This window comes from Asparagus officinalis, chromosome 4, assembly GCF_001876935.1.
Source record: "Asparagus officinalis chromosome 4, Aspof.V1, whole genome shotgun sequence".
Classification (NCBI taxonomy): Eukaryota; Viridiplantae; Streptophyta; class Magnoliopsida; order Asparagales; family Asparagaceae; genus Asparagus; species Asparagus officinalis.
The window spans coordinates 21,191,194-21,206,285 of NC_033797.1; the positions used below are offsets into that span (position 1 = coordinate 21,191,194).

The 15,092-nt window shown below is 33.9% G+C and overlaps 1 protein-coding gene across 1 annotated transcript; it reads left to right on the forward strand.

Annotated features, from left to right (window-relative positions):
- Positions 551 to 9,798, forward strand: LOC109836900 (pentatricopeptide repeat-containing protein At5g04810, chloroplastic). Its single transcript, XM_020404943.1, has 11 exons — positions 551 to 1,428; positions 2,775 to 2,902; positions 4,279 to 4,419; positions 4,517 to 4,603; positions 4,798 to 4,951; positions 5,069 to 5,128; positions 5,238 to 5,663; positions 5,919 to 6,214; positions 6,698 to 6,827; positions 8,004 to 8,595; positions 9,585 to 9,798. The coding sequence occupies exons 1-10, from the start codon at positions 631 to 633 to the stop codon at positions 8,499 to 8,501; spliced, it is 2,718 nt and encodes a 905-aa protein (XP_020260532.1). The 5' UTR covers positions 551 to 630; the 3' UTR covers positions 8,502 to 8,595; positions 9,585 to 9,798.

Sequence of the window (15,092 nt, forward strand, 5' to 3'; positions counted from 1 at the left end):
TTGGTCCCATATTTTGGGTTCCTGTAGCAGCGCTCTTTTTTATTGTTGCCATAATCTTCTTGTCTAATGTGACTATTTCCATGTATTTTTTGCCTATTATTTGGAAAAGAAGATCCAAAAATTACGAAAAAAAAATATATTGTAAGCAATTTTTAATATATTTTTTATTATTCATTTTTTATTTATTCAAGTTATGTTCGTGTTTTGAGCAAAAAATTATATCATATACATGAAATTTTGATCATTTAACTTTTATTGATTGTTGCCCTGATCTTCTTGCCTAATATGACTATTTTCATGTTTTTATTGCCTAATATTTGGCAAAAAGAGATCCAGTAATTACAAAAAATTATATTATCTAGCATTTTCTAGTATATTTTTACAAAGAAAGGCTTAAGGATCTATCATCTCACTTAAAAAGTCACTCCAATATCAGGAAGAAATGAAGCGAGGTAACTCTCCAGCTCGGTGGGCCTATGCAATGCCGGCCCAGTAATAAAGCCCAAGCAGTGACGATACCAGTATCGATAAAGATCAGGCCACTCTCTCCTCCTCCTCCCAAGCTCACTCCCAACTGCCTTCATCCATGAAAAAAGAAGCTCATTTTCACAAAAAAGGCCCCAACAAATAATGTATTTACTTTCCCGCCCTACTTTCTTCTCCCCAACAAACTTCTCCTCCGAGTCCCACAAACCCTCCCCTCCTCACCTCTCCGGTTCCATACGCCGCCCAATTATCCCTTCACCCCCACAGCCCCAAGAAATTACCCAAACCCCCCTCAAGAAAATTTCAAAAAACCCCCTCAAAGCCCTGCAACCTCGTCAAAAACCCCCGCCATCGTCAAACCCTCTCTCTGACAAGCTCTTCCTCTCCAGCAAACTCTCTCCACCACCACCTCCTCCTCCTCCTCCCCCCATTCAACACCCAGAACCCGAACCCGAACCCGAACACGAATCCAAACCCGACCCGAACCCAACTCCGGCCGCATCAAAGTTTGTGCAGAAAGAGAAGATCTATGTAGGGAACTTGCCCCTATGGATCAAAAAGAAAGAGATTGAAGAGTATTTCAGGCAATTTGGGCCTATCAAGAATGTGATTCTTATCAAGGGGCACGATGACCCAGAGCGCAATGTTGGGTTTTGCTTTGTTATTTTTGGTGGGCCCACGGCCGAGGAGTCCGCGGCCATGGCGGTGGAGTTCGATGGTGTCGAATTCCATGGAAAAGTGCTGACAATTAGGTTGGATGATGGAGGGAGACAGAGGAAGAGGGAGGAGGAGAGGGAGAGGTTGAGGAAAGGACAAGGGAGGGGTTATATGAGTGAATGGAAGGAGAATCGAGAAATTGCCCGCCAGAGGTTTCGAGAGGTGGCTGAGAGTACGCCAGAGAACTGGCAGAAGGTGGTCTCGGAATTCGAAAAGATAGCAAAGGTATATATGGCCTTTTTTTGGCATAACTGTGATTGAATTGTACATGTTTGCTTCACTTTATCAATACATGGAAACTTTATTACAGTTATATCAGAATATGTTATTTGGAAAGTTTTGTTGTTGACATTGCATTCTTCTGAGTAAGGATTCTATCATAACACGCGATAGAAATGGGTGGTCTGGACCATTCACGGGTGGTTAGAGGGTTAGTTTGGGAATTGCAACTCTTCTATTTATGGTGTAGATCACCCTGCTTCTATAGGGCTGGTTCTGATAGCATCCCTACAAGCATTCTTCTGGCTATTATTGTAGAAATTGTTTCATTTAGTGTTGTCTTGTGTCGATGTTCATTTGAGCATTTTTATGTCCAAGTTTTTATAGTAAGTGTTTTGGAGTCTTGCAGCTTGACATCAACCTTCAAAATTGGTTTCAAATTTCTGGCGACATTTTTGGTAAAAGCAGACGGACATGATATGGTGAACTGTTACATGATCCAAATATTTAAGACTTCTCATGAAGTAGTATTTTATTTTCCTTAGTGTTGTCTTCTGCTAAAATATCTGATTTTGTGCTGTCAAAATTTCTCCCTGCTATACACTCTATCTGTCATAGTAATTATATATAAAAACCATGAGAAAATAGTTCATCATTAGCTTTTCTGGTTGAACTGCTAAATGTCTAAACATTATGTTCCTTTTTTTCTTTTTCTTTTTTTTCTTTTCTTGAAAATTTACCAATCAACTAACTTATCAGTAAATTAAGCTAAAAGGGTTTCTTCCTCCTGTCCCGTCAATTTAGAAGTGTGAGAAAAGGAGGGAGTTTTTGCTTTTATAGGGCATATTTGGCTAATACTTATTTTGTGAAACATTGAAACTCATAAGTTACTTATTACTTATTTTTCGGAAAAGTAGTCTTTTAACATCAATAAGTAAATCTCCTTGTAAGTGCCAAATGAATATGTTGGAATATCCCAAAATTTACCTAACATAATTTAGGGGCCTTATGAGCATCTACCTACTTATAAGATAAAAGAAGTAGGTTGCCAAACATGCTCTTAAGATTGAATTTTTTTTGTAATAGTCCAAAAAGTGTGTTGGGGATTACAATATGACAGAAATATTAAATATTATTAATTTAGTATGTGTTTTTGGTCCTGATCTGTTATCGATTTATATATGAAATATTTATTCATATATTCAGACTTTATTCATGTAAGGTTTAGTGTCTTACATAGTGAAAATATGCAATGGTGTATTGTATAGAAATAAGTAATAGGTGAAATTAAACTATTTAACAAACTATATGTGCTTCTACTCTGAACTCATGAAAATTTCATTTCTGTTCAGCCTTCTAGAAGAGAATTTGGATTGATGGTTAAATATTATGCAAGGAGAGGGGACAAACATCATGCTCGTGCGACTTTTGAGAACATGAGAGCAAGAGGAATAGACCCAAGTTCACATGTTTTTACTAGGTAATATACTATGTTATGTTATGCTTATTTTTATATTAGTTTGCTTCCAAATATGTGATTGTTCTTGTTAGCCTAGGAAACATGGTAGGTTGATATCTATTTCTATTTCAAATGGTACACCTTTGATCTAACACTGTTCATGAGTTTCTCTAATATATACAATTTGGCATAAAATATGCATTTGGAATTACAAACCCATCACTTTTGTGTTAGCAAAAAATTAAAGGATTGATATAGACCCAAAATTATGCTCATAATTAGACTTTCTCAAATAAAAACTTAGTTGTTGTGATTAACATTTTGGATCAGTCATCTTGAACGCAATGATTGGGGAAACCATCCTATATGTAAAGACAAAAATCAAAGGAAAGAGAACAATTGAGGCATCTCTGAGATTAAAAGTTTCCGGATCAACCAGCCCCACCTCCTAATCCATGTGCTCACCACCAAAAAGTTATCATAATAATTAGTGACAATTCAGAAAATTTTAAATTACTAAATGACTTCTACTAAAACAATAACAACATCAAAATCTTTATTCCAAATGTTTGGGGTCAGCTAAATGAATCATATTCTTCTATTCCATTTTGTTATGGGATATCTCCTCTGTTAAATTAGACATAATCATATCCTTCTTAATTGTTTCTAACCAAGTTCTTTTAGGTCTACCTCTAGACCTCTTAGCCCCATTAACTATAATACTATCATTTTTCATAATCGGTGCACTAAAAGGTCTCCATTATACATGACCAAACTATCTTAGTTGATTCTCTCGCATTTCATCCTCAATGGGAGCAACCTCTAATTTACTATAGATGCACTAATTTTTTATCCTATCTTTTAGTGTATACCCACAAGACATCGTAACGTTCTTATTTGTGCTACACTCGTTTTTTGCACATGTTTTTTTAATTGCCCAACATTCTGACCCATGAAGCATTGTTGGTCTTATAACCATCTTACTCCCTTTAGTTTCATTGGTATTTTGTGCAGTCAAAATAAGTAAATGACTATTTAGCTAATTTCATTGGTGATTTAATATTTTATTTAGATACACCTACCCGGTTGCATATGTAGTCTTTTGCGGAATTATGTGGCAAGAAAATGATGTGATCCGATGCATAGAACATGAGTACTTTAGATGCTTTTGGCATAACTAAATTAAATGTCATAAACAAGAAAAGTACATGATGTTGATGAACACTTGTAGTGAAAACATAATTTAGCTTCCAGGTATCATTGGTTTCCTCAAGAATGCATAATTGCTGGTATGATATGCTGGTAGACACAGGTGAATTGTTCAAATAGGACTCTTTCACTATATTTCATCTATCACTTTCTTCTATTATATGCTGAAGATATATCATTTCACGCAGCCTTGTTAACGCCTATGCAGTTGCTAGAGATATGCGAGGTGCCTTATCATGTATCGATGAAATGAAAAATGAGGGCATTGAACTGACTGTGGTGACCTATAGTGTCCTCATAAAGGGTTTTGCTAATATTAATGATGCGAAGTAAGTACAACTTTTAAGGATTATGTGTCTAGTTTTTTTCATTTCAGCTACTCATCACTCTGTTTAACTCCACATTATAATTCTCTTGTTTTGAAAGATCTGCAGATAATTTATTCAGGGAGGCAAAGCAGAAGCTGCCATCGCTGAATGCCATCATATATGCCAATATTATTTATGCTCACTGGTTAGTATTTTCTTAAAGATGTAAGAATTCATTGGCTTCTCGTTATGTTCTTCCATCTGTCTTGACTAGCATTTTCTAGAAAAGAGAGGAAGATTCTACTCATTTAGTTGATCTTCCCTCTGAACCATCTCTTACCTGTTATGGTCAAATTCTAATTTTTTATGACATTGGTGAAAATTTCCCTAATGATGCAGCCAAAGTGGTAACATGACACGAGCAGAAGAACTGGTTAGGGAAATGGAAGAAAACGGAATTGACGCACCTATTGATTTATATCATACAATGATGGATGGCTACACAAACATTCGTGATGAGGAAAAATGTTTGATTGTATTTGAAAGGCTGAAGGTAAGCAGCTTTGTTTGGTTGAATTTATCGATCTTGTGCTTGTCCTTCTCTCTCATGATGATGATACAATTTCCCTGCTTATGTGGTGATGATTATTTCTTTTGCATATTTCTCCAGGAATGTGGTTTCATGCCTTCAGTGATAAGTTATGGGTGTCTTATAAACCTGTACACAAAGGTCGATATGTTTTTGTTTTTTTTGTTTTTATGTAATTAAAGATGTCATCTATATTATGCATGGTCTTGTTAAATTCTAATCTGAATTCCCACTTGGATGCTATTTTCAGATCGGGAAGGTTTCCAAAGCTGTAGAAATTAGCACAACAATGGAATCATGTGGCATCAAACATAACCACAAAACTTACTCAATGTTGATTAATGGATTTACACAATTAAATGATTTTGCAAATGCTTTCAGCATTTTCGAGGAAATGCAGAAAGCAGGACTCAAGCCTGACGCTGTCCTCTACAATAATATTATCGAGGCGTTTTGTAAGATGGGCAATGTTGAGCGAGCACGCCATATTGTTGACAAGATGCAGAAAGAGAGACATAGGCCTTCTTCTCGAACATTTAGACCAATAATATCTTGCTATGCTGCAGCTGGAGATATGAAAAAAGCTTTCGAAATTTTTGATTTAATGAGACAAAGTGGCTGCACTCCCACTGTAGAGACCTACAATTCTCTTATTAAGGGCCTTCGCAAGCATCAGGTAGGTTGCATAAATGTTTTAGGGTAAGTTGCTGATAGCATCCCATATATATCTTCGGTAACACTTATCACCTCTGGATTCACATTTTGAGAAGAATAAATTGCAGATTACCCCATCTTCCTTATGAATTGAGGACTAGTAAGTGCTACTGAAGTATATGTTGGAGGTTTAGTGGGGATTATCTGCAAGTTACCCATTTTTTATATTATTATTACTGTGGGTATTAATAATCAGACGTACTGATCTTTTTCTCAGATGGACAAGGCTGTTGAGGTCATTGACAAGATGATTTTAGCTGGCATTGCTCCCAATGAACACACATACACAAACATAATGCAAGGTTATGCTGTTGTTGGTGATACAGGCAAAGCTTTCGAATATTATACTAAAATCAAAGAAGGAGGCTTGAAGCTTGATGTATATACGTATGAAGCATTACTAAAGGCATGCTGCAAGGCTGGTCGGATGCAGATTGCTTTAGCAATGACAAGGGAAATGAACATGCAAAAGATTCCTAGAAATACATTTGTCTATAACATTTTAATTGATGGGTATGTGTTGATCATCATATTATTTTTACTAAATAGATTAGAATGGTTGGTGAAGGTTGCCCATTTGTTGATTCATCATCTATTATATATTTTTTCCATCATATGGCACTATTTCCTGGTGCGAAAGTGACTTGAGGTCTATTTTTTCCTAACCTCTTCGTGCTCTGGTTAGCAAAGAAAAGTGATAATATTATAGTAATTGAGACAAAAGAGATATAGAGATATACCTAAAAGAACATGGTTGGAAGCAATTAGGTATGATATGCTTATAGTTCTTGGAGGAGATGGCCCAGAATGGAACTGAATGGAATAACAGGATTCATATAGCCGACCCAAAAATTTGGAATAAAAACTTTGTCGTTGTTTATTTGTAAAGCTATTCTCTTCCTTTCCCTTCCCTTTTGAATATATCTGGGTGTATGTCATATTTACCTTTTAAAGTCTATGTTGATCAAAATTAACATTATATGCGTTTAATTGCAGTTGGGCTCGGAGAGGAGACATGTGGGAGGCTGCCGATTTAATACAACAAATGAAGCAAGATGGAGTTCTTCCCGACATCCATACATACACTTCGTTCATAAATGCGTGCTGTCGAGCTGGGGATATGCTGGTAATTTAACATATTAATGCAAAAAGCTTTATTAATTTTGGTTTGTGAAATGTGTCTATGGAGTTCCTGTTCTGCAGGAAGAAGCTTATGGTTTCATATGAGAACATAAAAAATTATTCTGTAAAATTCCAAGTGAAGTTAGGTTAATTATCTTGAGCATGATCACATCACTATACAATGTAGAGACGCCATAAAGAAAGCTGTATTCACTTGTTACATCTACTCAGTGATGTCTGAAATGTTATTGATTACAAACTGAATCTGAAACCTGCATATCTAAAAACATACATTTCCCCGCTTAAAAGTAACTCTTTGATATTTCAGGAAGAAATGTCTCATCATCTGCGAAGATCTTAATCTGCGATCTTTTCTTGGTGTGCATCACTACTCCACTCCAATAATTTGTTTCCCATATGTTATCCGGATATTTCTGTTGTGACCCATACACGACACGTGCTCATGCCTGCACCGACAGTTCATTGACACTAATTGAAACATATGCATACTTTTATTCAGACATGCACTTAATTATATGATATATGTTTAAATTACAAACAATTTTTATATACTTCTTGAATGTATATGCTACAATTCACATCCATTTGTTGAGTGAGACATGGGTTGGGTTCGTTTCAGCCCATGCCTAGGTCAGAACTATGATCTTAAAGGGTCATTTGGTTATCTAGCTCAACAACATGCAGTTTCCAATTTATAATAAACATAATAATAGAAACATAAAAGACACTCAAAATGTAATGGGAGTTTTAATTCTGATAACATATGAATTAAAAAACAACATTGATCTTATGCTATTAATTTCATATATATATGTATGTATATGTAGTCATGCCCTTGTATCTTGCATTTGTCAAATTTGTCATGTCCCATACCCATTCCACTACCTGTACCTGTTCCCATGCAAATTTGGTTTCCCATATCTTATTGTTGTGAGGTGAGAAACAGTTAAGGGGCTAAATATTATATTTAACGAGATTTTATTAGAATAATTCATATGCAATAGGGTAATCTGTATCAATCATGTTAGTTTGGGAATTTTGAGACTATTCTGTTTATGGTGCAAACTATTCGACTCCTACAAGTTGGTTCTGTAGGGTTTGCATTCTTTATTGCTGTGTTAAAAACTTAAAATTCTTCTTCCACGGTATCTCTATGTAGAGAGCAACAAAGGCGGTTGAAGAAATGGAGGCTGCTGGAGTAAAGCCTAACATTAAAACATATACCACATTAATGAGAGGCTGGGGCCGCACATCACTTCCAGAAAAAGCTTTGAGATGCTTTGAAGAGATGAAATTGGCAGGAGTTGAGCCAGATAAAGCAGCTTATCATTGCTTAATGAACTCTCTTTTATCAAGGGCAACCGTTGGTGGAGACTACATATATTCTGGAATTCTAAGTGTCTGCAAAGAAATGATTGAAAATGAACTGACTTTTGATATGAGAACAGCAGTTCATTGGTCAAAGGATTTAAGGAAAATCGAGAGAAGTGGTGGAGAACTGACAGAAGCACTGCAGAAGACCTTTCCTCCTGATTGGAATTCGCGTGACGTGACTCAAATAGATTGTGATCAAGTCAGCTATAGTGATGATGGTGATGATAGTGATTGGAGTGGTTATAGTGAAGATGAAGAAGATGATATAGAAGAAGAATTTTGATAATCTATGAATCTAACCACTGAAGAAACTGAGATTAAGATGATGGTGGACCCGGTGCTTGCAGCCATTAACCAAGCTGACAGCTCAAGCCAATGTAAGATGATGCTCTTTTTCATTCTTTATATTTAAGATGATGCTCAAAATGCACGACATCCAATTAGTTGTTTGTTTATTATTTTTTTCAAAGTGATATTATCAAATGACTGTTTAATCCATATAGAACTTACACGGACTATTTCAGTGACAACAAACAAGGTTTTATTCTTGTTTTATTCCCTTCTATGACAAGTGCCGTGACCATATATGTACTGTCATCATTGATAGGTTGGTATATAGTTGGAATGAATTGCATTTAGCTGCAAATACTATAGCTATTGCCATCATACTTTTCATAAAAAAAGTATTTTATTTGTAGGAGTGCAAAATAATTCATATTAGTTCTGTCAAATGCATTCATTTAGACACAATATTTGTTTATGCCATGCTCTTTTATATAAAACCAGACAGGATAAAACTTCTTCAACTGCAATATCCACGAAGTTGAGTATGTGCGTTGCAAATTCTGCCCAAAAACATATCACTTTGCAACTCAAGAGGAACAAACCATAAATTTTTATTTTTGCTCATCTGTTGGTTTGAGGGTCAAGAATTGATTTTGTGCAGTCAGATGCCACATTCAAACGACTTGACATCCCTGAGTAAAACTTGCAATCTTGGCATAGGAGTTCTGATACTACGGTATTATTTTATAATTTTTCTAATATTCTGGTGCTTGTCATGTGTGCATGATAAGAAACGTGGGGGAGTGATAGTTAAATTGTCAAGTGAAGAGTTTTTTTTCCTCCCCGAGTTGAGGGCATTTCTGTTGGTTTTCGAGGCGTGAGCATTTTTGCTGATTCTTTTCAAGGGTGAGGGCATTTCCTTTTTCTTCCCAAATAGCAAGGCATTTCTAAAATTCTAAATGAAGCTCATACAAAGCAAAAATGGTTTATTTTAAGTAGTAGTATATATTACATAGCTCAACCCAGTAGAATCAGAAATGGTTTGAGTTAGTTGGAATAATATGAGTTTGTACACTTGCAGGGCACTGCAGTCATGCTTCCACCTCAAAAAGATCAGCAATAGGAATAAGAGATATTCAGGGGTGCTGTATTGTCTCATTTGAATGTTGCCTCTTCTCCTGTAATACTTGCACACTTCCTGTGAGATTTCGCTAGTAAATTTGTTTCTTCATGGTCACTTTTTTGTCAAGGTAGTTGTACATACTACATATATACAACTGAAGACTCTTGGCCAAGGCATCCATTTTATTTATTTATTTATTTATTTATTTTATTTATTTATTTATTTATTTATTTATTTTTTTTGGGGGGGGGGGGGGGAATTGAGGGTGAATTATGCAATATGATCTATGCACTTTGTAACTTTCGAAGCATAAAACATGAGATATTATAAGTTATATCCAAATTTGAAATATTAACATGTACATGACTACTGTTTTTTTTATCTTAAAAATGGTTTATGATGCTTATTTTGGTCAACTGGCTTTTTTTTCCTTTTCAGTTCATGTTCTGTGTTTTATTTGAATCAGAAGTTTTCTTGTTACCCTTTATTTGTTTCAGCTGCTTCTCTCGAGGATCTCGCTTTCCTTTTGGCCTTCTTTATCTCTCCCACAACATTTGAAAAGCTGCTAATTTCTCTCGCATGGGTGTTGTAAAAAAATAATTTTTTGAAAAAAAATTTAAAATTCACTTTTATAATTGTGCTTTATCTCCTGTTGGTTTTTATACTAAAGTGTTATGAAAACTCTTCCCTCATACTTGCTCCCTAAGGTCATACCATGACCAGCTAGTAGGATCCTTTCACCATAGTAATGTACTGGTAAATTTTTCCTTTTAAAACGAATAAAACTTTCGAGTAGAAACTATATTAAAATACTTTATAAGCAAGCGTGATCATCTGATCCACTGAAGAGGTGGATGAGATGAATGTTTTGAGATTACAGTCACTTAGTGGCTCAAAATTCATTGTTTCCATGTTGGATGCTCTGATATGATTCACATTCAACTCTTTAGCTCTAAATACTTTCGGTTTTCTATAAGAGAGGGTTAGGTACCTAGAACTTAAAATTGGAACTGAGATAATCTATGAGATAAATTTTTAAGGTGTTAGTCACATAGAACAATAACTAGAACAAAGTTTTATAGTGTTAGTCAAGTAGAATTCTAACAAAACTAGAATTGGGATAATGGTACAAAATTTTTTCACTTTTTTTAATTTTTCAATACAAAAATGAGAGTTCTAGTCTCTCAAATTTTTCCAAGTTTTAACTTGGAACTAGGTGGTAAAAATCTAGAACTCATATTTATTTTGTTATTTTTTATTTTTTATATTTTTTTTTTCTTTACTTCTTTCCTATTATAGTTATCATCATCATTAGACCATAATTATAATAATAATTATCAAAATCTTATAGTCTAACCAAAAGTTATTTAATAGTAAAGAACATTCTTGTAAGCAATTATCAATCAATAATAGTAAGTTTAAAATACATAAATAGTATTTATATCTTTAAAATGCATAAATATATATTTCATGATTATAAAAAATTATCCCATATTATTTTATCAAAATATCCCGCTTCATAAAATTGTTCCTATTTATCCCACTAAAGTATTCCACTAGCGAAAAAGTATTCTACTTTAGCAATTATCTCATTTTGCATGAAAATATCTCAATTGACTAACACCGCTAAGTTGGGTTCTTAATAGGATTGTTTTGGGGGAGTGCGTAACTATGTATAGCATTGACAATCAAAATGAACAAAGGAACAACATTGTACGCACGAGACAGATTATCTGTACTTGGATACTTATTTAGGGGGCATTAATTGGAGTTTATAATAGGAAGTTGAGGTTGTTAGCTCTACATGCAGGATGCAGTCAGTTCATACTGCACATGGTACAGATTTAGTAAATGGGGCTTTGAACCTCCATCAATTTGCATTGAACCTAGAGATTTTTTATTTTATTTTTATTAATTCATTCAATCTCTTCTCGCTACAGTCCAGAAAGACCAAATTGAGGAGGACTGAATTTGTGTTTAAATGCTTCAGTTCAATTCTCATAAGTAAGGGCCGGTAAGTTATGTGAGGGTATGAGCTGTGACCTTGGTGGGTAGTCAATGACAAAATAAAAATCCTAGCGTCCTTTATGGAAACTAGTTTCAAGCCCGTGCGATGCACAGATTTCTCTAAAATACAAAAATTGATGTAGCAAAATAATACAAAATAAAACGGTAATAATATGTAAGTAGTCAGAAATAATACAACCTAAGCTGCATATATGTTTGACTTAATATTAAACTGTTAAAAAGAATGTAAATATAATTCCCATATTCTCATAACAAAACTGCTTAAAATGCCTAATGTCTTTATGATTAATGTTATAATATTTTGTTGTAGCAAGTAATTAGTATGAAGCATAATTTTTAGTTCCAAACAAAATATTTAAAGCACGTAGAGATACATGTCAATTATATATATTTGAATGAAAATAATAACTATCAATATATTGATAAACCAAATATCCAGCATAACATAATCATATCAAGTATTTAGGTTTATCAACCCAAAACCACCAAAATAATCTGCACTGATTACAAAAGCTTACTAAATATGGGTTCATACAAGAATACTAAATATAAGTTTCATACATCATTAATCAGATAGGTTTTCTTTCAAAAAGTAGCTTCTACTCTCCGTAGAATCTAGTAATTATCTTTTTCAATTTTGATATGTTTTTCCTTTTTATTGCTTGACATTTGCGGAGAGATCAAGTCCACTGAAACAGATTGCTCGACATCAGATTCGAATAAATTTCTCTTGCAAGGTGTAATGTTATCCGAGGAACAAATTTCAACTTCTGTATTGTCACAAGTGACAGATAAAGAGACCTGTGTTTCATAATTATAAAATAATAGTTAGCATGTTAATGAGGTGGTAGGAATAGATTGTTCTACAATTAATGTGAAGAATTAAGAAATCATAAGTAAGGTGAAAAGAAGTAGGCAATACAGAAGATTTTTATGCAAAGTGTCAAAAGTTAATTAGAAGCTTTAATAATTTGATAATGGGTCAATGACAAATAGAATATAAGACACAAATAATGTTAACTAAACTTCAATCTTTTATTTGATGTGAAAACTTCTAAAACTCAAATGGTTAAAAAATCTTGTATTGTTAAAATTCATTCTACTCAAATGTTAGATAAGAATCTAACAATATATAATGCATTCTTTTAAAAAACCTAACATTAAATTCATATTCTACACATTTTGGAAAAATAAAGGCATGTTTATTTTATCTATTTAGTTAGTATACTGATAAGATATAAAGAAAAGTATTTGGAACAGTTATTGTGAAGAATCAAGAGAGGAATAGTAAAACAAAATTCAAAGTGATAACTGTGTAATAAGCAGAAACATCAAAAGTGTATTTGAAAAATAAGTATTGTGAAATATACAACAAAAATTAGGTTTTCGAGAATTTTAACTTGTCCGGATGTCCCCTTAATTATGAAGACAGGTATTGAGGTGTTATTAGTTAATGTATTGAGCTTTGTTATGAACAAAGCTCGTGCACATAACAAAGCTCGTGCACAAAATACTGAGCAAGTTTAAACTGTACCGAGATGAATGCCAAGAACAGGCAAAGGTAAATAGCACAAAGAATTTCATTGACAAATTAAAAAAAGCACAAAGAATTAATTACTCCACTATCACATCATAGTACAAGTTTTCAAAATCAAAATACGCATAAAATTAAATGCCTAATTGTTTGCTTCATGCAACAGGTAACACCTCCTATTAATAAATTGTCGAATGAATGTTTAAACCTCGCTTGAACTTTCACAATTCACGTACCACTGGCTCAACCAAAAACAACAAAAGAGGACCATTATAAGTAATACAATGCAATTTTCATGGGCTTCTTAACTCTCTCCCTTCTTTGTAAAGCACAATATCAGACCTATCATTTTTCTGCTTACACAGACCATCCTTAAATTTACAACTATGTATAACAGAAATATATCTTCATCCACCAAATGTCAAGACCATGAAAGGTTGAAGTTACGTAATTCTTCCTTTCTATAAATTATAGACTGGCTTGCATATAATTTAAATGAGCTAATCAACTCGGTTAATGTTATGAATTATGCTTTAGAAGACATTTTTTTCAAACATGCCTAATTTCTTATCACCAAATTATCACATTTCATTATCCCTAACTGGTGAGATATGGATGATTGCAAACATTGTCAGTTTTAAAATATTCATGATTAGTTTAGTATCTCATAAAAGAGTGTAAAAGGAAAAAAGAACCACGCGTGTGCGGTCCAAATTCAACTTACAGGTGTATGCAGTTTACTGTCTTGGCCCCCCTCTGGAGAGTAACTTCGTAAGTCCTATCACAAAGATCTTGCAGAAATAATTCCAAAGTTTTTGCTGCATGCCAAAAACCAAGAAGAATGTCAGCCATTTAGACTTTAACTTTCTCATAAAACTTACTGCACTCATCAATTTAGATTACATACATTGGAAGTAAATTTCAATCTAAAGCCTCGATGGATATCAACTTCCATCAGCAGCTCATAATTACAATTTATTATCTATACTCGTTGGTACTGAAACGAAAATGCAAACTACCAGGACTAAACCATAGTTATGGTAAGACTTCAAAGTTGGATTTTAAACCTCCTTGCAAGACTATAACAACTGCGGTCCTAAAACATCCACAACTGTCTCCCCTTTTTGCTTTACTTCCTGCTCCAACTTTATAGTAGATAAGATGATTTTAGACGTAACACACACAAATATTCCATTACCATCTTCAACACTTTCTGAGAGTGAAGCCTTTCACTAAAAGTTTGGAATCCTGTTGTCTGATCATTTGATTATATGTGCAAATGTAGATCTACTTATATTACAAATATATAACTTATTTTGCTAGCTCATAAAAAATTCATTCAGCTTTTCATTAATTTTTTGGGTAATTTGTCCCATTTAAAAATTTCTAAAGCTGAATAAGAATAGATGGTTTTGTTGGATTTAATCTAATAAATCTATTTGTGGGCACATATGATTAAACAATGTGTATTGCTATCTTTCAGGATAACCCACTAAAGTGATCAATTAAGTTGGGTTAATTTGGTATTTAAATGATCATGGGGTCATATGTGCAGATACCAGGTTGTAATTGTAATTTATTGAGGGGCTAAATTACAAAAGTACAACATCTATAAATAAGGGGTTATGGTCCCTAACCTAGGGTTACATTCTCTAATTCTCTACACCCCCATCTAGCTAGAGAAATTCGGATTTAGAGAAAACCCTAAGGTTAGAAGATCCAAAACCCATCTCAAGGTTCATCCATGGATTCAGGTATAAGCTTCCGCTCTTTTGATTATTGTTAATCTCTTTGAATTAATCATGGCTATATGGTTTTAGATCTCAAGTTTTATGATGTAGATCTATCAAGTGGTATCAGAGCCACCTTGATTAATTCTTAGGGATTTAAGTTTTATTGGGTTT